Genomic DNA, 24,816 nt, shown 5'->3' with positions numbered 1-24,816 from the left:
TGTAGAGTTTCAGAATTGGGTGCTCTGTCCTATAAGCCACCTTACCTTGTGTTTCATGCTGATAGGTCGGAACTCCGGATGGTAGCCGCCTTCCTTCCCAAGGTAGTGTCTGCTTTTCATATTAATCAGCCTATTGTGGTACCGTCTTTGGTGGAGGACTCTGGTGGTTCTTCTACCTTGGATGTGGTTAGAGCTCTCGCATCTATGTTGATAGGACTGCTTCCCTCCGTAAGTCTGAGTCACTTTTTGTCCTTTTATGATGCGGTTCGGAGGGGTTGGCCAGCGTCTAAGCAGACCTTGGCACGTTGGATCCGACTATTAATCAGGCTTATGTTGGTGCCGACCGCCGGCCTCCTTCGTCCATTTCGGCTCATTCCACACGTTCTGTGGGTGCGCCATGGCGGCCGGTAGAGGAGCCTCCATGTCACAATTGTGCCGTGCAGCCACTTGGTCTTCTGCGCACACGTTTGTTAAGTTTTACAAATTTGATACGTTCGCAGTTTCGGCCGGCTTGTTCTGCAGGTGCCGCAGAGCGCTCCCGCCCGTGGGGAATACTTTGGGACGTCCCCAGCGTAAGCACCTCCAGTGTCCCCTAGTGGATGAAAGAGAAAATGGGATTTTGGTACCTACCGGTAAATCCTTTTCTCTGATTCCACAGGGGACACTGGACGCCCACCTCTGCGCTCTTTGCCTGCCTGTTCGGTTTGTTCCATATGTTGTATGTTTTGATTGTGTGTTCTCTCCCTTTTTACTGCGCTTGTTCTCCATCTCCTCTTGGTCTTCATTTTCTAAACTGAGGGCTGATGGGGTATAGAGGGGGAGGAACTTCACACTTCTAAATTATTTAAAGTGCCGGCTCCAGTTATCCACGCCTCTATACCCCAGCGTAAGCGCCTCCGGTGTCCCCTGTGGAATCAGAGAAATGGATTTACCACTAGGTACCAAAATCCCATTTTTTTTTTTTTTTTTTTTTTTTCATTTATTGTGTAAATTTGCTTTTCAATAGCTTTAAGGTGTAATTAGCCCCCTCTTTGGATATCGCTGGAGGAAAGATCTGTAATGTTCAGGGTACTGTCCTGTGCCCTTGTCTTGTGGACTATAATGTTCTCAGTCTTTTCTGTAAGGTTGTGGCTGCATATAGAAGCAGATTAAATACATAAAACACAGTGATTGCTAGCGAGCGTTTGAGTACAGTCCAATGGGCTCGATTCAACTGCCAGCGATGTAAATAGCGCCGGGCGATAGCTCCCAGAGCTATTCAATTCTGCTCTGTGTTTAGTTGGAGAATGCCCGTTCTCGCGACTAAACACCCTGTTTAAGGCGCGAGAACGGGCATTCCCTGACGTAACTTCCCGGCGCGATGCTGTTTTCCAAGAGCGAAGGGCAGAAAACAGCCTCGCGCCTGGACTTCTGTCGGATTTCTGCTCGCATCCCCGGAGGGGTGCAAGAAGAAATCCTTAGTCTGGCTTAGCAGCGCAGTGTATTGAATGGCTCCGGGAGCTGATTCCCGGGGCTATTCACTTCGCGCAGAATAGAATCGAGCCCATTGACTTAGGTTGTGGGATGGACTGTTGCTGAAATGTGGCAGCACTCGCAGAGCAACTTGTGAAAGTTTTCTTCCTCCTTCGGTAGAGTGATGACCTTATTTTTTGGGTGTAGATCAGTTTTGAGGAGATGTGCTCGCCTATTTTTTTTTTTTTTTCCCATTAGGGAGTGGGGGAATTCAATTGTTTTACGTGTGCACAATTGCGCCTTATTCAGGTGATATTCAGGTTTTTTCACGTATGTCGTGCACAAATACACGGGGATTAGCTGCATAAAGTGGCTAAATCTGTCTAAAGTCCTGGTTGGTGTTTGTATGCCCCAAAAGGACTTTTTAACTCTTTCTGCTCGCCACCTCCGGATTCTGCGAGCAGACATCAAGTTATTGTGCCCGTCAGCAGCAACAATTTAACAGCTGCCATCAGGTGTGCAATACTGCTACGGGCGGTGACGAGAAATGAATTCGCCCCAAGGATGTATCATTTACACATTGGAGATTGCAAATAGATCATCCTCTTAATTAGATTTCTTATCCTCACCAGGGCTTCTGGTTTACTAGGGAAATTCCACATGACACATTAGAGAATAAGATGGATTGCCCCGTTGTGGAGAACATTTTGTTCTTGAGATTTGTCTCTCCCAACTACTACTGTAATCTTTATAACCAGAGTCTGGAACACACTTTCATTTCCAGCAGATAGATATCTTTTCTTCTTCCTACTTCATGGCAGCCATTACTCTGAGATTATATCCCTTTCCTTTAGTCCTGGACAGGAAGTTTTTTCATCCTCTAGGGTCCGCCCACTTTAGGTATATAGGTCCCCTCCCCCTATCCCTCCTCACTCTTTGTAGGTAGTTTGTTGTTTTGTTCTAAGTAGGGCTTACCTCATAGATTTTGTCCCCAGTAAATGTGCCTATGGTAGCACCCTGGGGAGAGGCTGAGGCTTATCTAATGTATACCGAGGGTGCTCAGGGGCCCATCAGTGTTTTCCTGCTGCCGCTACATGATTTGGCTGCCTGTCTTTCCTTCCCCACGTGGTATGGTGGCCTGAAGTGCCGGGGAGACTTGGCACACAGAAGCGGTGCAGAGGACGGCTAGCGGCGGGTGAAATTCGTCTACCCAAAAAAAGTCTGCGTAACCTAAATTGCGTTGTCTTGCTGAGAAGCTGTAAAATAGTATCTGGTGTCTGTCTTTTTATAGGTGCATCTATGTATACTGGCTAGGCAACATTTTCTGTAGTGTATTAGGATATATTATCTCTGATGTCTGCATCTTCATCTGATGGTGAAGAAAGAAATACTTATAAGGGAATATTCAATTAAGTGCGAGTTTACCAAGTGTGTTTTTTTTTCCCCCCCGGCGCCTCCAGAGCACGTCTAATTTTTCCTAAAATCCATGTTTTAAGGAAAAAATTTTGCCACTTGCTCTGGAATCCTTTGGACACCCCCCACTAATGACTAATGCTGGGCATACACGGCCAGATAAAATGTCTATCAGACCGACAGACATTTTATCTGGCCGGCTGCCAGCCGCAAATGTCGCTGGCATACACTGTGAGATTTCTCTCACAGTGTATCAGCCCGACATCTGCGCTCCGCCCCCGGGGGAGGAGACATTTCCCTGTTCCTTCCGTAGGAAGGAACACAGGAAATGTCTGTCTGTCGGCTGCAGCTGGGCATACACTGCCCGATGCGGCCAACAGTTTAACGGGAAATATTGCATCAGACGTGCATGCTGGACAATCCAGCATGCCCGACCGAGCAATATTTAACCCTCGGTCGCCCCCCCCACACGCTACAATTATCGCGGCGATCTGCCAATAGCAGGCAGATTGCCCCGATAATTGTAGCGTGTATGGCTAGCATTAGTGATTAGACGTTTCCAATTAGCATAAGTAGACCTTAATTACTCACCTTTTGCAGCACCGTCCTCCTCCGGTTCTGTTATCCAGCGTCGCAGATAGCTACCATGGACAGGTGCTACCCCTAGCCCTGCACCCCCTTCCCCCACACATTACCTACACTACACCACCACCGCTAGCCCTGCACCCCCTACACGTTACCTACACTACACTACTGCCACTAACCCTGCACCTCCTCCCCGCACACACTACCTACACTACACCCTGCACCTGCTCCCCCCACACATTACCTACACTACACCACCACCGCTAGCCCTGCACCCCCCTCCCCCACACGTTACCTACACTACAATACCGCCGCTAGCCCTGCACCTCCTCCCCGCGCACACAACCTACACTACACCCTGCACCCGCTCCCCCCACACATTACCTACACTACACTACCACCGCTAGCCCTGCACCCTCTCCCCCCACACATAACCTACACTACACCACCGCCGCTAGCCCTGCACCCCCTCCCCCCACACGTTACCTACACTACACCACCACCGCCGCTAGCCCTGCACCCCCTCCCCCCACACATTACCTACACTACACTACTGCCACTAGCCCTGCACCCCCTCCCCCACACATTACCTACACTACACTACCGCCGCTAGCCATGCACCCCCTCCCCCCACACATTACCTACACTACACTATCACCGCTAGCCCTGCACCCCCTCCCCCCACACATTACCTACACTACACTACTGCCGCTAGCCCTGCACCTCCTCCCCGCACACACTACCTACACTACACTACCGCCGCTAGCCATGCACCCCCTCCCCCTACACATTACCTACACTACACTATCACCGCTAGCCCTGCACCCCCTCCCCCCACACATTACCTACACTACACTACTGCCGCTAGCCCTGCACCTCCTCCCCGCACACACTACCTACACTACACCTGCTCCCCCCACACATTACCTACACTACACCTGCTCCCCCCACACATTACCTACACTGCACCCGCTCCCCCCACACATTACCTACACTACACTACCACCACTAGCCCTGCACCCCCTCCCCCATACACTACCTACACTACACCTGCACCCGCTCCCCCACACATTACCTACACTACACCCTGCACCCGCTCCCCCCACACATTACCTACACTACCACCGCTAGCCCTGCACCCCCTCCCCCATACACTACCTACACTACACCACCGCTGCTAACCCTGCACCCGCCCCCCCCACACTACCGCCTCCCCCCCATTCACTGCATACACTACTGCCAATAACCCTACACACACTACCGCCACTAACCCTACACCTTCTCCCCCCTACACTACACCACCGCCACAAACCCTGCACCTGTTCTCCCCCCCCCCACACACACTACCTCCTCTCCCCCCACACTCTGCATACATTACTGCCAATGACCCTACACCCTCTCCTCGCACACACTACCGCCAATAACCCTACACCTGCTCCCCCCCACTACCTACACTACACCACCGCCGCTAACTCTGCACCTGCTCCCCCCCCACACACACACTACCGCCTCTCCACCTACACACTGCATACATTGCTGCCAATAACCCCACACTCGCTCCTCGCACACACTACCGACACTACACCACCGCCACTAACCCTGCTCCCACTCCCCTCACACAGCATCGGCAGCAGACTGAGTTAAAAAAACAATTCCTCTCCCCTGGGATTTTATCTGCAAACATGCTCGCAACCATTTTTTTTTTTTACATTTATAATAGGATACCCCAAGTATTGGGAGCCCACATACCTGCAGTAATCCAAAATTGGTTGCCATGTCCACAGAATTTTTTGCAGGCAAAACCTCGCAGCAAATTGGATATGCCCCAAAGTAAGTGTTCTGTCTCTAGAACCACTAGCAAAGCTAAGGATGAGTGGCAGACTCCCTTCAAAATCATTGTATATGCAAGACAATCTATGGGCTCGATTCTATTCTGCGCAAAGTGAATAGTTCCGGGAATCCGCTCCCCGAGCTATTCAATACACCGCGCTACTAAGCCCGACTAAGGACTTCTTCTCGCACCCCTCCGGGGACTCGAGCAGAAATCCGACAAAAGTCCAGGCACAAGGCTGTTTTCTGCCCTTCGCGCCTGGAAAGCAGCATCGCGCCGGGAAGTTAGGTCGGGGAATGCCCGTTCTCACGCCTTAAACAGTGTGTTTAGTCGCGAGAACGTCTCCTGGAGCTATCTCCCAGCGCTATTTACATCGCGGGCAATTGAATTGAGCACAATGTATGGGTTGAAGCAATATAAGTGTCGCTGAATATTTGTTCTTACACCAGCGCATTTCACCTATTCACTGTGTAGGGTATTGCCGTATCAGGGTTAGTAGTGTTGTGTGGACAGGTCAGGCTGGATGATCATAGATCATCCATAGGTCACTGATTTCTATGTGAAAAAATAAACCCGTTTAGAGCTCTTGTAATGTGCTGGACAAGTGGCCTAAATACTGCTGCTCTGGCTGTTACTGTGTTGTGCATTTGTCACTTGTGTGTTAATGTGTCAGTCCTGTTCTTACATGTCCAGGTGATGTATTAGTTATATAATGAGCTAGTTACACCCTTGCTTCTGCTCTTGTCATCAGTGCTGTGAGACACACTACAGTGGACCGAATAAAGTAGATAGCATAGGAGCCAGGAGGGTCATGCACTGACCTCTACAGAAATAGCTGTTGTAAGCTCCAGCCGTCATTATTCAGGTGGTGCATTGGGATTTGTCCAGCATTGAGGTACCGTGTATTCCACATTGTTAGCTGTGTATTTTAGCATGATACCTGCTTTTACCTGAACCACCTTTTCACATTGATGACTTTTTAGGGTTCTGAATAATATTTCAGGATAGCGGAGGCTTTCTGCAGTTTCAGTGGTGCATGCGTCCTTCTAATGTGCGCTTCTCTGTATGTATACACCACCTATGTGCCAGCTGGTACTATACTTACGAGTAACTGTCTGTTAATTGGTCTATCCTCTGAGTGTAGGCCCGGGACGATCACTGTAGGGTATTGTGGTGAACATGTTGGGTAATGCTGGTGCGCCCAGTTAGTCGCTGTCACATGGTGGAACGCAGACTCTGAATGGAATAAATACCTGATTGTCGCATAAGGTGATTTTAATGCAGAATTTGCCATTCAGTAGGCTTGCCATTGGTTCTCCTTCTGTTTAATCCCAATCAAAGGTGGGACGTTAATTCATTCCACTCCATATCTTGGGGTTTGTACTAGTTATATTTAACATCGTTTGGTGACGACCCTGATCCGAAAAGGACATAAAATACCTAATCTCAGTCTGGATAGAGGAATAGCAGTTTATATTTGTCATACACCTTCGGGATGTAGTTATGAGACTGGCCGCCGGTCTCAATCCCAACAAAGAGATCCCGGCAAGGGATTTAACATAGGCGTCGAAAATACCGACGCCTATGTTAATCCCCACGCCGGAACCCAGAGAGGACGCCGGACCGATCGTCCTCAGCCGGGGCAAGTATACACTTAGCCGGGGATGGGGGGTTGTTTTTAGGGACCCCCGGGGGGGACTTAAGGTTAAGCTCCCCCCCCATGGAAGGTTAGGGTTAGCTAGGGGAAGGGGGGGCTTACGTTTAGGCACTAGGTGAGGGAAGGTTAAGGTTAGGCACCCCCCCTGGGAGGGTTAGGTTTTAGGGTGTGGGGAGGGGGGTTAGGTTTAGGCACTAGGGGGGGGGAAGGTTAGGCACCCCTAAAGGAGGGTTAGGGGAGGGAGGGATAGGGATAGTGGACTTGCCTACACTGTTGAGATTTCAAACCATCGGGCTGCGACAGTCGGGATTTGAACTGCCGGGCTGGGGTCCAGCAGGTATGACATACTGATGTCATACCTTCACCAATACAATTAAGTAAAATGATGTTTACAGTCCTTTTTAATAACGTTACCTCTACATCCCACCAATCCCCACTTACTGCAATGTGTAGTTGATTGATAAATGTCCATGAAAAAGACTTGTTCCATTCTTTGTCACCGATTGTTATAACATCCAGTTTTGTGTATTAATTTAGTGATCTAAAGAGAAAATATAAAACCGTATAAAATTTTTCTTTTGCAGATCCTGCAGCCCCGAGTGTGTGACGTGAAGAGAGGGGCCACGAAATTCCTATGCAATGCCACGTTACGTGTCCTGAGTACATCGCTAGTCGCCAAGGCCTCTGACCTACATTTCTGATTCATTTTTTTTTTTTACTCAAATTTTTGCACATGTCGATTAGGGATATGACAGAATTTTTGGGTCTACTCTCCCGTGTCAGCATTTAGAGCCTCTCTGTCCTGCGACTATGGCGGTGGGTGTTTTATGCATGTGAGCCCCACACTCTCCACTAGGTATTTTTCACGATTTTTACCTTCCGATTGCTAGCCGTCATTTTCATTTTTTAGAAATTAATGAGGGCATCAACCAGGTGTAGAGGATTGGCACAAGAGCGGACTTCCAGTCACAAAACCCTGGCTGTATTTTTGTAAGAGATTGAATGGGTCCTTTTGTATGAGCCCAACACTTTTCCGCATTGGCTACACACAAGAACACACAAATCTGTTTCATGAGGTGAATGTGGTATTTGGAATTTTTTTTTTTTTTTTTCTACTTTAGTGCTTTTTTTTTTTTTTTCCTTATTACTCAGTTGATACCATTCTACCAAATGTGAGCTCTTTAATTCACTGGCTTTAATTTTTTTTTTTTTTTTTATTATTATTATTTTTTTATTGTGGGTTTTTGTGTAAACCGTCAAAATGAGCACTTAAAAAGTGACACGTTTGAGATAAAAGGACAAGCTGGCATGTAGAAACGGGGTGTTTACCCTGCCAGTCCTCTTGAGGGGCTGCCCTTACCATCCCCTCTTGCCTAACAAAGAGTTAAACATAACGAAGACCTCCCAACTGCCCTACAAAACTGGAAGAGGCTGCCCTGCGTGCTCAGACTGAGGGGTAAGAAGATCATGTGTGTGTGATTTGTTGGACATAAGCCTCAGGATTATGTAAAGTTTTAGTTTAGCGGTTACCGTTTATACTACAGTCCTAGGTGCTTACGACATGGGTGAACAGAATAATGCATTTAGGAGTCCCTTTTTGTTAAATTGCCACATCCCTCTGTATTGGGCTAGCGTGTGAAGAAAGTCTGCATGGGGATCCAGTCACGTGGTCATCAGTTACCATGTCGACATCGCTCAGTATGGCGACAGTCACCATGAAACACCCTCTGTGTCACCATGTGAAATGTCGGTAATCTCACAATGCCAAGGGTTAGGCTGCGGGGTGGGGTTAGGGGCAGTCTGAGTCTTTTTGGGGGGCATGTTAGCATCAGGCACTGGGGAAGGGGGGGGTGTTGGGGGCTCTTAGGGATAGGGTGAAGAATACTTACTGGAACGCTGTTCCTTACGTGAACACTGGGAGCCTGGCTACGCGGCTAGCTGAGACACCACTAGAACACCATGGATGGTTTGTCGCCAGTCAATCATGCCAACATCCCTGATGGATGTCGACCATGGTTGCATTTCGACCATGTCGACTTAAAAACTGTCGACCTAACATTCCAGACCCGTCTGCTTGCAGTATCTGACTGAGGTGGCAATATGGGGTGTACGTAATGTTTTGACACATTTTTTTATAAATGCTATACTCTGGAAAGAATTATAACTGTTCGCCGGCAGGAAGTACAGGACATAGTGGGAGCCATGATTTCTAGAGCTGTTAATCATACATGCTAGAACGTGTTCTCTACTATAGAGTAGAAGTAGGCATTATATGATTGTACTAGGCCTGAGTGCAGACAGGGCCACTTAAAGGAGCTTGTGTGTGTGTCTTCCAGCAGACCCTGCCTTGGTCATGAGGATTAATGCCTCAATTCACTGCTAGAAGATCTACAACCTAAATGGCGCAGCATGACTTTGTTCCTGCTTGGCTTAGCTTCTCCACACCTCAGTCCACCAAGGTAAAAAAAATACTCCCCCCTAACACTGTTCATCCTTCCCACTCTACTGTCTTACTACTTATCCCACAGCCGGTGCACAGAGAGGTCTCCTCATCATCTGCCTTTGTTAGTTCCTCAAGATAACTGCTGACCTAATGATTAATGCATCTTGTACATAATAGTTGACAAATTTCTTTGCATATGAAAGAACGATTTATAAATATGTAGATTTTAATCATGGCTCTGAGCTTGTGTTTCTCTGGCGTAGTCCTCTGCAGGCGTTGTTGAGAAACATGGAGAGCACCTACCTAGGGGTGAGGGCCGTCTGGGGGTGAGTCGTCGGAGACACAATTCATCTGATGGTTTCTTCAACAACGGACCCCTCCGCACCGCAGGAGGTGAGCCACGCGAAGCTTCGGCCTCCATGCTTCTATTTTGGTATTTAAAGTCTATTTCCATTGTTGTCACAATGTAGGGTCCCCATCACTGACACATTGTGGAGGCATATTGCGGACTGAACCAATATTCACCAGTGGGTGTTGATAACCCATGTCTCCGTTTCCCAGTAATTTGGTTGCTATCCCTTTGAATGTTGCTTTAGCCCGCAAGCTAACTGACTCCACTACATTTTGGCTCTGGTTTGACGTTAAAGAGAACCCGTCACGTTTGAGATAATTGTATTCGGTCTCCTGTCGCTTGGGGGAGCGAGTAGAAAACGAACGTGTTTTGTATCAAAATGACGGAATTCTGCGCTACCCTCACTCCCGGGGTTCTTTTCTTTCAGCTTCCCGGCCTCACAAAGGACGTATTAGAGCAGCGTACAGTTCCTCTTTCCAGCCTAGGGTATCGGCCTCTGTTCTGGTGCCTCTAGCACACTCAGCTGATGCAACTGCTGATATACAGATCAGTGTGCTAGAAGCACCTGAGATCGACACCCCAGGGAGGGAAGAGGTGCTGTGTACGGGTTGTGACAGGTGCAGGGTGCTAGAATGAACACTAGGCAATGTAGAAAAACTGCTGACTCTGCCTGCCATACAATCTCCTGAAATGGGTATGAAATCCCGGCAGCAGGATGCCTGCCGTCAATATATACCGACAGCGGCATCCCAATGCTCAGGATCCCTAATGCTAACCCTCCCCGTGGGGTTTATGTGTCTAATAGCACAATAGGCCTGTACAAGTGTGAAGGAGTCCTCTAGGTCTGCTATTAGGAGCAGTTGATGTAATATTTATATTTTGTCCCCATCAGACTCGTGGCACCAGCCATCCCTTTTGCGCCATGATTCTGTGGACTCTGGAGTCTCAAAGGGCACCAACCAATCGTCACAACCAGGGTGGCATGGGTCTCACCGGGGTCAGCAGGATGGTGCGGTGCAGAGAGGAGGAAATGGCGGTAGTGGGACAGGCAGCGCTGGCCATCGTCACCGGAACGGCAGCGCCCTCTCTCGTAAGAATGCTGCCCTGCAAGACAAGCAGCCGGCCGAGACCCGAGAGGAAAAGAACGCGGATAGGAAGAAGCTGCAGTTCGAGGAGGAGGACTTTGTACGTGGTGATAACTGAACCAATAAAATGACACGTTTGGTGTCTGTCCTTGTGACGATCTCAAATGAAGACTTACAGGGAAATTATTTTCCCATCCTTTTATTTATCCTGATGTCTGTGTATAGTGTACCGTAAAGGCAATGCCTACACGCCAATGTCAATACGTATTTTCATCTAGAGAAGTTCCGTGGGAGGGAAGGGGGTAGTGTGCCCGGTACACAAACTCCTAGCAGTGAGAATAATCAGCCGTGTCCGATAAGGGATTACGCTCTGCTAATGATCTCCATGATTTCTTAGTGGAGGGATTTAGTATTTGAATGGAGAGGTCTGAAAATAGAAGAAAGCACTAATAGATGACAATGTGATTGTAGTTCATTATTAATAATAATTATTTGCAGAATGTTAGTACATATGGGCATATCAATCAGAAACAGGTTAACCCAGGGTTCCCCTCCTTGGCATACTGTGGATCTCTCTTCCTAGATGCAGTATAATGACACAGTAAGGGGGGGAATTCAATTGTTTTTCGCGCACTACTGTTCGTAATGGGCGCCCAATGGAGCAATTCAATTGTTGCTCTGATCGGGCACACAGTATTCTAACCACACAGGTTACTTACCATTAACACAACAAAGTGTTACAATATAAGTATACTAGACTTGGCACATGCAACTTGTTTGCCCAGTGCTCCGCCCCCTGTTCTGTCTCACTCCACCTCTATCAGCTGCCGAGCCCCCTGCCCTGTCACACTCTCATACTTGCCCAGTTCCCGGTAGTCCGGAAAGTCGTCGTCCTCTCTGGCCATGGGCTGTCTTGTTTCCCTGGTAGTAGGAGCTGTTGGACGGACGGCGTGCACCCAGGCTCCCACTGCGTATGTGTTTTGGAGACTAGACAGCCCTTAGAGAATTATTATATAGATATAACAAAATCTAATCTATTAAATACATTAAACATATAATATAATACATGCAATATTAATCATTGGCATACAGGTTCTCCCATATCCAAATATTCCGAAATACGGAATATTTTTTAGCATGACTGAGACAGTGAAGGCTTTGCTTTTTGATGGTTCATTGTACACAAACATTGTGTAAGGTACAAAATTATTAAAAATAAAGTATAAAATGACGTTCAGACTTTGTGTATAGGGTGTATATGAAACATAAATGAATTTCATGTATGTACACAAACTTTGTTTTGAGCCACAAAATGATTGACAATATTGTATAAAATTACCTGCAGGCTGTGTGTATAAGGTGTATATAGAACATAAATGCATTCTGTGTTTAGATTTGGGTCCCATTCCCAAGATATCTCATTATGATATGCAAATATTCCAAAGTACGGAATATTCCGATATCCAAAACACCCCTGGCCCCAAGCATTTTGGATATGGGAGACTCAACCTGTATTTAATTATGTAAATTAAAATTAATTTGCAATGCTTAACCACAGTTACTCTAAGATTTAAATAACGTTTTAAAAATGCTTGGAAATCTAGAGTTATTAAACCCCATAGTATTTAGCCTAAGAAATCCAGTATAGCACTATGTAACCCCAGCTTGTACCGTGCTGTTGTCTTCTCTCTGTGCTCTGTTTCATATCATTATCCATTTGTTTTTTTTCAGCCCTCATTAAATCCTGAGACTGGGAAGCAGGTCATTCAGAGCAAGCAGACTGGGACCCCTACGGGAGTTTGGGGTATGTGAGACAGGAAGATGTAATGCCGGTCACCTTTGTAATTGGGCGGTTTAGCACCTGTACCAGCTAGAGCAACTGGAGCAGAGACCATGTGATACAATGTAACACTAATCTCCTGATAGTAGTATTTAAAGTAAGGGCTTAAATTCAGGCAAATGTTAATTTGCGGTGTTCATTGTTACATTTGGGAATTATTAGTTCTGTATTCAGCGGTGCTGTTGGTAAATGAGTTTGGTGTCCTAAATATAATTTGGTACAGATATCCATGTAATCCCATTATGTAAGTGTTGTAATGACTCTGGCTCTTCCAGAAAACCCTCCTAGTGCCAAGCAGCCACTCAAGATGCTGGTCATCAAGAAGATCTCTAAGGAGGACCCATCCGCTTTCTCTGCTGCGTTTGCTTCGCCCGTGCCTCACCTCTCCAACGGCGGCAACAAGACCAGCCCCTCTGGGCCAATCGTGTACAAGAACCTGGTCCCTAAACCAGCCACCTCCTCCAGCAAGGTGGGTAGGAATAGGGTGTTTTTCCCCAGCATGTAAAGCAGTAGGACTATCTGCCATACACACAGCTTGGAATCCATTCTACTTACGATCACTTTAGTGCCCGCGCGACATCTGGCAAGTGCCTGTTGTTGCTGATCAAGCGACCAGTCTGCATAAGGAAACGAACATAAACCCTTCAATGTTGTCTATATATCTTCTGAGGCTGAGCTTTAAATAGTCTAAAAAAATGTAGTCTGTACTCCCTACAAAGTGGGAATGTGGTGTTCTACTAGCTGGTTTGAATCCTTTCAATTCTGAAGGGGAGAAGTACTAAGCTGTGGAGAGTGATAAAGTACCAACCAGTCAGCTCCTAACTGCAATGTTACAGGCTGTGTTTGAAAAATGACAGACAAAGCTTTTTAGTACATCTACCCCAGAGTCTCTTAAGTTGGGTACACACTAGACTTTTTTTTTTTTAATTTGTCGATTTCTGACAGATCAGAACGACATTGTCCAAAACGTCCATTGTGTACGCACTATGCGCGCTCCCGCCAGGCCATCCGTTGCGTCTTCAGATCTGCTGTACCTGCTGCTCAATCTGGGTACACTGGTCGTCTAAAGTGTGCCCAGCTTTAGTTCATCCCTACACTTTGGGCCATATTCAATTTGGAGCAAAAATTTCGGAATTTATCGCCGATGACGTCATTTTCGCCTATTTCAATTATCCCCGTATTCAATTACATTGACTTTTCGCCGTAAAAATACGGGGATAATTTTTCACTAGCCGTTAGCTGGTGAAAAAAAGTGCAGAATTGGGGTTTAGGGGTGCAGGCTTAAAAAAAAGTAGCCTGCACTCCTGCGAATGTCCCTTAAAAAACTATCTCTGTGAAAAAAAAAAAGTAAAGGAAGAAAAAAAAAAAAATCAGGGCACCCCTGCAAAAAAAGAATAAATTTTGGGGTGAACAAAATGAAAATGCACTTCTAAAATAGGTAACTTTAATCCAGAGGGGGTCGGAAGTATGCGGCAGGTGTTTTCTTCCATGCGGGTGATAGTGGCAGGTGCATTTTTGCAGAATTTTGAAGAATAATTTATGGACTTAAAAATCTGCTTGCACCCATTTTCATGTACCCCAAATTTGATTTTTTTTTTTTTTTTTTAAATAACTGTTACTGCTTTTCTTCACCACTTCTTCATAGCCGCAAAAAAGCACCTGCTGCGGCTATTACAAACCCCGACTTCCTTCAGCAGGAAAAAATTGTTCCCATAGTTCCATTTCTGGGCCTCTTTAGGGGGGTCCCAGGCACATTTCCCGAAAATTCACTTTTTTTTTTTCCGCAGGAATACTATTTCGCCGGGCCCCTTTTTCGCTTCTTTTAAATTGAATACGGGGATAAGCGGCCACACGCCCGATACTTTATCCCCACTCTAACCTCCGATGTGGAGGACTTTATCCCCTCTCTAACCTCCGATGTGGAGGACTTTATCCCCACTCTAACCTCCGATGTGGAGGGAAAAGTCCAGCACGGACTTTTCTCTCCCATATTGAATAAGGCCCTTTTGTCTTTACATGACCCCAGTTCCCATGATGGGAAATTATAACCTGACATCCCGAATTCCTTTGATCTATTTTTATTGCTGCATCTGTACTGTCTTATCCTCCTTTTTCCATATTGATCTACGGTGTTCTGTCATTTGTCTCTTTTAAAGGGAGAAGGAAAACAGAGCACTGAAAGTATTCCATAAGTAATATACCTGTTACCAATGCTTCAGTCTTTGCTGTAAGCAGATGTAATTTTCAGGGCGAAGCCTCCATGGTGCATTTCTGAGATCATCTTGTCTTTATTCCAGCCCGGTCCGTGGAAGTCCAATGGTCGGGAGTCCAAATCTGCATCCTTATTTTACAACAGAGATTCTGCTTTCACTAGCCCAGTGTTGGCGCCAGCACCTGTGTTGTCATCACCCAAAGAGGTATGGCGCAAACAGTCACATGCTTGGTGTGGCCATTCTCTGTACTTAGGGCCTGATTTAGGTTGGATCGCAATGCTGCGTTTGCACGCACCCGCTCGCTGCGGGAATATGCTAATGAATGCATTCGCACGGCAACCGCAGCACTATACCAAGACTCCGCCCACTTCCCATGACATGCATCCGCAAGTCAGCGGGAACATCGGTAACATCGGACCCATACTCACAGTTGTGGTTGACCATGACCTGCCGCACAAACTGCTAAACTTCCTGTCGCCAACCAGATGTCTGGCAATGAATGCAATCTCGGGCTTAATTATGCACGCCCCTTTAACAGTGCTCAAGCGCACAGGCACGCCTGCGTTCGCCCGATCATCCCCCCACTCTCCACCCCCAAACGGTCACTTCCTGTCAGTCACTGTGCTTACTACGATCGGTTCGCACACTGCGATTCATGCGCAGAATGCAAACATCGGACGGCTGCGTGCGAATGCAGCCTTGCAAACCAAACTGAATCGGGCCCTTAGTACACCCTTCCCGGTTCTTAGGCTAAAATCTCAGTGTCTGCGCCTAGAATAGCCCTATGTCCTTAGACCGCCATCTCTGTTTCTGCACCTATAACAGCCCTTCTGGTCCTTAGACTGAAATCTCTATATCTGCGCCTACTATACCTCTGGTTCTCAAGCTGCAATCTGGATATCTGCACTTAGTACAGCTCCCTGGTGCTCAGGATGAAATCTCTGTCTGCACCTAGTACAGGCCCCTGGTTCTCAGACTGAAACCTCTGTTACCTGCGCCTATGTATGTTTTTATTGTGACCTGTTGACCTTCTAACTTATTTTAGGATTCTTACCAAAGCGAAGCAATTTCTTAATGTTTTTCTTTGGTTTTAGCAGGGCACGTCCAGTGTTACTCCACCGCTGGAGCTCAGCATTTCACGGCTAACCCGCATGATCCGACGTGTCCCCGACAAGAAGAGCGAGTTTCTGAAGGCGCTGAAGGATGAGCAAGATACGGATCAGGCTGAGGACAGGGATGGCGATAAACTGGAAGATGTAAGAGAGCTGCACAGTATAGGTGCCACTATTTTTCTGTTTCTCTTGAGTTGTGGAACTAGGAAGTATTTAGGTTCTAGAAGATCATGCACTCGCACATACAGTCAGAGGTACCCCGATTAGCAGGGGCTTACATACGATTCCTGAGGAGAATGCATGCGAGAAATACTAGACATCTAATAAAAATACTATACATCTAATAGGTATTGTGCTCTTACAACTTTGCCTGTTGCTCTTGGTTTATACTGGTAAAGCTGGGTACACACTTAACAGATTTATCTGCAGATGATGGTTGTTCATACACACTGACCAATCATCATGTGTCTTCTGGCTGTGGGTCCCGCTGGCTGTGGGGCATGTCGCTTCCCCCCTCCCAGAGGCCTCTACAGCAACAGCACGATACCTCGATATATATCTGCAGATCTATTGGGCATTGGCTGCGCAGCAGAGCCGACCTGTAAACGACGTCGTTCCGGCATAACGCTGGTACGCATTAGCCGATGGGCAACCGATATATATATTGATTGGCCAATATATCTGCCAGTGTGTACCCAGCATAGCCACCTCCTATCTAGCCTCCCTGATTTCCACCTCTCAACTCCAATCTGTCCCCAATGCTGCTTTCTCTCCAAACGTTCTACATCTGCTGCGCACCCCCCCCACCCCTTCAGAACCCTATTCAAGTTTCTCACACACCCTCACCCATTTACATCTCTGACCTCCTCTCCCTTCACACACCTGCCCACCCACTCCACTCAACAAATGCATGCCGCCTCTCCTGCCAACTGATTACTTCCTCCCACTCCCGCCTCCCAGGATTTTGCCTGCTCCCTTCTTTCTCCCTATCAGTCTCTACTCCCCTCCACAAATTTTCAAATGGGCTCTCAAGACCCACTACTTCATTAAAGCCATCCAGCTGTCATCCTAACCCACTGCTCCATGCTCCTTCCTCCCTGTCTACCCCATCTGTCGTCTTACAAGCAGGACCCTCTTCCCGTCATGTGCTTCTCCTTCCCTTACTCATACTTTCATCTACTCCTAAATCCCCCACAAGGGCACCTAACGCTTAATTGCTTACGCCCTGCTGCTTGTTGAATGGTATAACCATTGATGCAGCAATGTTTATAAACAATGTCCTTGTCCTGCATTGTTTCAAAATGTAAATCACTGTTTCCTTCGTTCATGTACTCTGCAGGGCTGTGGAACCCTTGTAACGACATAATAATAATAAAGGATAATATGTTCCTACTATTCACAATTGTAAATCAAGTGCAGTTCTACACATGACCACCAGAGGGCACTGGTGGAACACTGGTGTTAAGCATTGCAACTGAAAAATAAACACAATGCAAAGTTCAGCTCCTAGCATAGTTTACATGAATTTCACTTGTTCTAGACGTTAACCGTGAATCTTTTTTTTTTTTTTTTAGGTGCAAAATCAGAGCCCTTCTGATCTAAATGACACTGATGGGGAGCACATTGAGGAAGTCCGACCTCACAACGGCATCCCTGGTTCTCAGGAAGAGAGTAGGGATCGGCTGTCATACTCACTGGAAGCAGAGCACAGGTCAGAGCAGAGTAATGGTCCCTGTTGGTAATAAATGATTTATACCTTGATTCAGCCACATGGGAACAGCTCACCCCATTTGTGTCCACTTACTGTTTACAAAAGCCCATGTTTTGTGATGTATAAACACCAATGTATGCCTTGCTGTCTCCTTGCCTTATCATTGCATCTGGCCTAGTACAAACGACTCCACTTCCGGCCTGCACTAATTAACCAAATGTCGCTTTAGGAAGATTTAATGTGGTTATTTGCTTCGTTTTTGTCCATTTTACCCTATATTTATTTTTAAAAGTGAGAGGGTTCCATGGTGGTTTAGTTGTACAGCAGTTACGGTGGGTGCAGTGTAATCAGCCCCCACACATAGACTCGTACTGGAGAAATGCACATTCTGTTATTGAATCAGAGTTGGGGCATTAAAATTAATTTTTTTTATTATACTTTGGGGCTTAAGCTGTATTAAAAATAATAGAGACCAAGTCTGTGAAGGTGTCAACATCTCAGCCGCGTTCCCATTATAAGAATATGACTTTCCAAGTTGACGTTTTATTTTTCTTCTTCTTCTGTTTCCCAGATTATTGAAAGAAATGGGATGGCAGGAGTCTCCTGAGAACGACGAGGACTATCTGCCTCTGACCGAAGAGGAACTGCGAGAGTTCCAGATTAAATCGCAGCGGGTGAGTGTGTCACAGGCCCTGGTTCTAGCCTCTGCTCCCCTTCTAGCAGTGACCTCAAGGGTTACAAAACCAAGCTTTTCCTGCTGATTTAGTAACATCATCATTTGCATAGACTGCCCACCTAATCGGTATATATATTACACAGTATCGTTATTTGGTGCATTATATAGCTGTGCACTGTCCCCTCATGGCTTTCACTTAGCACCCATTACAGCGTCTAAATAAATGTTCAAACAAATTATTACACAAAGTAGCTAAGTGTATTCACATTAATGAATGTAACCACCTTAGTCTGCCCCTTACTAGAGCGGTTACAGCTGAGCAGTGTGACCGTAATATTAATCAAATAAGACTGCTTTAACTCCTGCATCAAAATCGCTGAATAATCTACACTTTTTACAATATCAACAAAATCCGTCCCTTTTTTTAATTTCCCCATATAGCGTCCACTAGATTTGGGCGATGCAGGTTATATCCACATTCCAGACTATGAGCCATATCCAATTAGCCCCGAACACCGTTCGGGCGCTAATTGATCCCCGCAATCAGCGAAAAACGTGGATTTTTTCGCCGATAATCCATGATTTTCGACGATATATTTATTTTTTTTCTCCCTATCCTATTCGGGCAAATTAATAGGATAGTTCGCCCGTTAACACACAGGGCCGCAAGCTTAATCGCGGCTCCTATGTGCTCTCGCCTTTTTCTTGGGCGAAAAAAAAAAAGCACTTATCGTGGATTATTTTTTGGGACACATCAGGTCCCGAAAAAAAAAACCCGATAAGTGCCGTTGTCAGGCTGACTTTGGGACTAATTGGATAGCTCCGAGCGAGCAGTGGGCAAGCTAATTAGCGCCGCGGCTAATTGGATATGGCCCATACTGCAAGCAGAACTGCAGGGTGACCTGGCTAGTGACCAGTGTTGAGGACATGTGACCCCTCTAGGTATCTGTAGACGGGCATAGCACCTGTGTCAGCATTAGCTATATGCCACCCAGTGTTAGTTATTTGATCATTTATAATCTCTGCAATTTTTTTTTCCAATTGAGAATAAGTTGAGGCTGTGTAATTTCAGATTTTTAACTTTACTGTGTTTGGGGGAGGTTGACTATGTAATGGAGGCTAAATATTGCCATTCAGAGTATGTAAAAAGTTCTTTGTATCGCTGATAATTAGCTTGTGCCATGCGCTCTCCTCTTATAGGCGCATTAATTGATGCTGATAATGATATAAAGGCCTTTTCTATGGCAGAGTCTCTTTCTGCTTTAAACATTCAGGATATACACAGCTAGTGGCACACTTTTGCTCAGTCAAAGGTGAACATTCTTTACAACTTTCATTTTTGTATATAGAAATTGTGACTATAAAGACAGCCCAGGTGTATAAAAATGTAGCCAATATTTTCTATTGCACTCCCATGTCCTCTTGTCTTCCAGCTAAAAAGCAACGGCATGGGACAGAACGGCTTCCTGAGGCAGCCGAGAAGATGTGCGCTGCTCTTTGCTTGGCGTTGCCCTTTGACCCCTGACCCTAGCGAGTGCTCGGACACCGACACAAGCAGCACAGACACTTCAGATGATGAATCTTGATCCCGGAGAGACACTGCAAAACCGCCTGGTCCCAGTTGTTCACTGCACTACGCCGTGTGCGTGTGTACAGGATATAGTCTATGGGGGGGGGGGGGGAAGGGGGGAGATAAAACACTTTGTGTTTTTCAGTCTCGAGCTCCCCTGCTACCAGAGCTCCCCCCGGCCTTGCTTCCAAAGTAGCTGTTGAGTATTTTGTGAAAAACAGGAAGTGAAGTCACAGCTTTTCAGGGGGTGGGGCTCATTTTGTCCTTTCTATGCTTCCTAGAAACAACTTGTTTTTGTATAAGTATAAGCTCTGGAGCCTAGAGGGATGCGTTAAGATTTTTGTGTTTTTGTTTTTTTTTGTTTGTTTTTTTGTTTTGTTCCTTCTTGTTTTTAATGGAGTCTGGCATACAAATCATCGCAGTTGACAAAGCTTCTAACAGTATTTCAATTTAAATCAAAGTTAACCCTCTAAAATCAATCACTGTTTGGTAAACCTTCACCTTTTTCAATTGTGATCATACCGATCGAGACGTTCTCTCGATGTTACGCTGCGCTAGTCATGGCGGGTACTTTGTCTTCGAGCAATCTAGCTTGTATTTTGTTTTATTAAGGGGGAATAATTTTGCATCTGTAAAATGTTCAGAGAAATTTTTTCTTTCCTTTAATTTTTTTTTTTTTTTTTCTTAAAGCCTTGACATTCAGGGTGGATTGTAAAATAAAACAAGATTTGGGTATAAATAACCATTCTTGGGGAAGATTTCAGAAGATTATTTTGAAAACCTTATTTACAGATGATAGAAAACTGGTTATCTGTGTGTGGGGGCAACGTCAGCACAGCAGCTGATAACTTGGAATAAATATTTTGCATCAGTTTGCCAAAATCGAGTTGTGTCTTACTGTGTCCCAAACCTGTCTGTCATTCTATCGGACTGGTACAATAAACCGTCTATAAGAAGCCTGGAAGAGATGTTGTTTAATCTCTACGGCATGTTGTATTAATGGGGTATGCTCTTACCCAATTTAGGATTAGCGCTGTAACATAATAATATGCTTCAATAATAAACTCTTTGCCTGATGGTGCCCGGTAAAGTTTCACTGATAAAAATTTAAATATCTTCATACTTCAGGTGACTATAAAAGTATGGGTTTCTGCGTGCCCCCTGCAAAAAAAAAAAAAAAAAAAATGGTATAGGTGGTCCAAAAATTGCAATTGTTTTCCACCTAATGGGCCGCCGATGGAGCCCTTGGGCGCGATAGCCGACTGCACCGCCATTACTGCTCCCACCCTCCAGCGGTGTGGTGAAGAAATGTGCGGTAATGGTTTTGAGGTGCCTAAACTGCTTTTTGGGTGCCCTAACCAGGACTTACAGGTTTAGCTGCCTTATGCAGCTAAACCCTGTCTTTTTGGGGGCGATAAAGCGTGGGCGCCCACAATAAAAAATATAATTTCCGCCACTTTAGATGGGAGATAGGGCGCTATAAAACAATTGAGTCGCCCCCTATACGTATAATATACATTAGTCATCTTAGAAACGTATACAGATTCATGTCATGAAAACGGCACACCTGGTAGGGATACATTTCTCCAGGGTCCATAGGAGATCCACAGGGATACCATGGGGGGGGTGTGGTTGGAGAGATCCGGGCACCAAACATTCAAAGCTTTAGCTCCCAGGATGCACTGGTCCTCCTGCAAATATACCCCGCCACAGGCAGACAGTTTTTCGTTTGGTGCCGGCAGGACCGGTCACACTATTAGAAGGGGACTGCATAGGCGGCCTCAAGCTTTATTTTTGAGTTCTTTAATTTTATGTTAATACTGAGCAAGCAACAAGGCGTCCTAATGGTCGGCTGCTCCGGCTACCTTCGCCAGTGCCGCAGCATCGGTGCGTGGTCTGGTGATTATGGCGGGCACCATTTGGGTTCAGCTAGCCGCTCCACCAGGGACCCAGGACTACAGACTGGGAAGAACAGGTAAGTCGTTGCCCCGCTTCCAGGGATTTGCGTGTTGTGCAGTCCTTACCTCCGGTGGTGGAGACCTGCTGGAGGACGCTGCACTGGGGCGACTGGTACGCCCACTAAACCACCGGGGAAGTTAAAAGCTGGCGTCGGGGACCATGTAGCGGCCAGTGGCACCTGGCGATTTATGCAGCAGCGGGGAGGTAGGCTCTCCCCCAGCCCAGAGCACGATCCCTCACAAGGTTTCCCGCCTCTGAGCTGCTCCTCCCTATATGAGACGCTCAGCAGCCATTAATCAGGGCTATTCTGTACAGGTCTTGGGAGATTCGGGTCCAGTCTCCCTATATACCTCTCCCTGGGGCCAGGTTATACAGCGCACAAATCCAACAGCCCTTGGAGGCTTGAATAGTTGACTTAGTGCCCATTATAAGTATATTTATATGCAATGTATGTGACTTGTGCTAGCTCTGCTGTTGTGATAGACTGTCTTAAAACTTTCTGACTGTCGGTTATATCTATCCCTGCTGCTCTTATTTAAACCCTCAACTACCAGGTGTGTAGGGGTTCATTATTACTTCACATTTATTGGATTTATGAAGTATGTCACTCTGTATTACTAGCCATACACTGATTGTGTGCTGCTGGCTGGTTATCACTATGTCTTCTAAGGGTAAACAGGAGCCTGAGGCTCCTGTGCTGGTTACATACAGATCCTGTTCAGCGGGCTTGTCCCCTTAGGATTTCATGCAGGATGGTCTGTGTTGTTTGTTATGTATCACCTCCTCAGTCCACCGTACCAGCCCCCTGTTCAGGAGCCACCTTGGGTGTCTTCCTTATCCAAGGTTATGATGCAGCTAGTGGACTGCTCAGTAGCCCCCACCATAGGGTACCCACAGCTTTTACAGCCTACTATGTCTGTACCCTATATGCATCCTCCTTGGATGATTATGCCCACTCAGTTCAGAATATGGCTCAAACGACTGCAGTCTATCAGCAAAAGGGGGACCGCTACCAAAGCACATAGGCGGACTGTATCATCCTCTCAGTCCACCCAATTTTCAAATTCTGATGCATCATCTGAGGAGGCAGATGATGCACAGGGTTCTCTGGGTCGCTCTCGGGTGAGGAGAACAGTCATTCAACAGTGGATGTCCCTCCTTTAGTAAGGACGGTTAAATCAATCCTGAATATAGAGGAGGATGAACCGGCCGCTAACCCCGATATTTAAACGTCAAAAGGTATTTAAGGCTGAATTCCCTCAATCGAAACAGCTCACTGAGCTCTTGGGGGAAGCTTGGGGTACTCCTGGCAAATGGTTCCAGGTCCCAAAAAGACTAGCGTCTTTTTATCCTCTCCCTACTAGTGAGTGTACTAAGTGGGAAGTCCCTCCTGTTGATTCGCATGTGGCACGCTCAGTCAGAAGTTCTACGCTGCCTTTACTGTCTACATCCTCCCTTAAGGATGCCATGGATAGAAAGCTGGAAACTTGTTTCAAGTCAGTCTACTCGCTTTCTGGCGCTGTCACTAGGCCGGCTATGGACACGGCTTGGGTGGCTAAGGCTATCGAAGGATGGACAGAGGCACTGGAAGAGAGACTGCATCAGACGCTACCAGGGAACAACTGTCCTACATCTCCCATATTCAGGAAGCGGCCTCTTATTTGAAAGAAGCTGTGTTTGGATACAGGACTCCTTGCCTCTAAGGCATTTGCGACCTCGGTAGTCGCCTGCTTGGGTCCTTTTGGCTATTGTTCGGGAAAGCGGACACTGGATCCAAGAAGGCACTCGACTCCTTACCTTTCTCTGGATACAGGCTGTCCTGTGCAGAGTTGAACAAAATTGTGACTACCGTGACAACTTCAAAATCTGCCTTTCTGCCATCAGCAGCTGCTCCTAAGCCTAGGCTGTCCTTCTCAGTCCTTTCTTCCCCAGGATAAGGCAAGAGGACAGGCCTTTCCCAGGCAGTCTAGTTCTCACAAGACTACCAAGCCGCGATCCAAGCAGTTTTGGTCGGCCAGGTGTCCAGCTTCCAAGTCTGACAACAAACGCTCTGCGTGATGGGGCGGGCCGCCTCCTGGGGGATTCCAGGCTGGGAGGCCGACTTCTTTGAATTCCGACTCTTGGCGTCAGACAACATGAGACTTCTGAGTTCGAGAAGTGGTCTCTCGGGTATGTCTTCACCTCTCTGAGGCGTCCTCCCCAGTAATTATTTTGTACAGGTCCCCCATCACTCTTGTCAAGGCCATTCACTCCCTGCTGCGTTTAGGTGTTATAATACCGGTGCCTTCGGCTCAGAGGAACTGGGTTTTGATTCCACTCTTTTTGATTCAGAAGCCGAATGAGTCTCACCGGCCTATTCTGAATCTCAAACCCCTCAACAATTGTATTCGAGTGCCCAAGTTCCGCATGGAAACTCTTCGATCAATTGTCCTGGCATTGGAGCCTGGGGATTTCATGGTTTCTCTGGACATTCAGGATGCATGCCTGCATGTGCTTATTACTCCAACCCACCAGCGGTTCCTACGGTTTGCTGTTCTGCAGCAACATTACCAGTTTCGGTCACTGCCCTTTGGTCTGTCAACAGCTCCTCGGGTCTTTACCAAAATAATGGCAGGTATGGCGACCCACCTAAGGCGGCAGTGAGTCAGAATCCTGCCATACCTAGACAAACTCTTAATCTTGGCACATTCACTGGTTGTATTACAACGCCATCTCCAGTTGACAGTTGACAGTCTGCAAACACACGGCTGGCTCATCAATTGGAAAAAAGTCATCCCCATTTACGACACAGCGGATGCTACATCTAGCTAGCAGGGCTCCTCTGACCCCAGACTGTTGCCAGGACTCAAGGGGACAGATAAGTTGGATCCCCGGCGCCTATGTGCAGTCTTTCCTCCGGTCTCCGTAGGTACTGATG

At 46.7% G+C, this 24,816-nt stretch overlaps 1 protein-coding gene across 5 annotated transcripts in view; it reads left to right on the top strand.

Annotated features, from left to right (window-relative positions):
* Positions 1-20,815, top strand: part of GPBP1L1 (GC-rich promoter binding protein 1 like 1) — a 37,260-nt gene extending 16,445 nt beyond the window's left edge. Inside the window, exons 2-12 of one of the 5 annotated variants that reach the window (XM_088455607.1) lie at positions 7,523-8,394; positions 9,278-9,397; positions 9,645-9,774; positions 10,626-10,918; positions 12,550-12,622; positions 12,934-13,127; positions 14,956-15,075; positions 15,966-16,127; positions 17,558-17,694; positions 18,266-18,368; positions 19,804-20,815. In XM_088455607.1, the coding sequence (XP_088311733.1) occupies positions 9,338-9,397; positions 9,645-9,774; positions 10,626-10,918; positions 12,550-12,622; positions 12,934-13,127; positions 14,956-15,075; positions 15,966-16,127; positions 17,558-17,694; positions 18,266-18,368; positions 19,804-19,956 (1,425 nt within the window). In that variant the 5' untranslated portion in view covers positions 7,523-8,394; positions 9,278-9,337 and the 3' untranslated portion in view covers positions 19,957-20,815. Of the gene's footprint in view, positions 1-7,522; positions 8,395-9,274; positions 9,398-9,644; positions 9,775-10,625; positions 10,919-12,549; positions 12,623-12,933; positions 13,128-14,955; positions 15,076-15,965; positions 16,128-17,557; positions 17,695-18,265; positions 18,369-19,803 lie in introns of all 5 variants that reach the window. The other 4 variants (XM_088455608.1, XM_088455606.1, XM_088455611.1 and 1 more) reach the window with 4 other exon arrangements.
* The last annotated feature ends 4,001 nt before the right edge of the window (positions 20,816-24,816 follow it).

This window comes from Taudactylus pleione, unplaced genomic scaffold, assembly GCF_031769625.1.
Source record: "Taudactylus pleione unplaced genomic scaffold, aTauple2 ptg000662l, whole genome shotgun sequence".
Classification (NCBI taxonomy): domain Eukaryota; kingdom Metazoa; phylum Chordata; class Amphibia; order Anura; family Myobatrachidae; genus Taudactylus; species Taudactylus pleione.
Note: the sequence above shows the minus strand (reverse complement) of the source record. Positions and strands in the feature narration are given on the sequence as shown.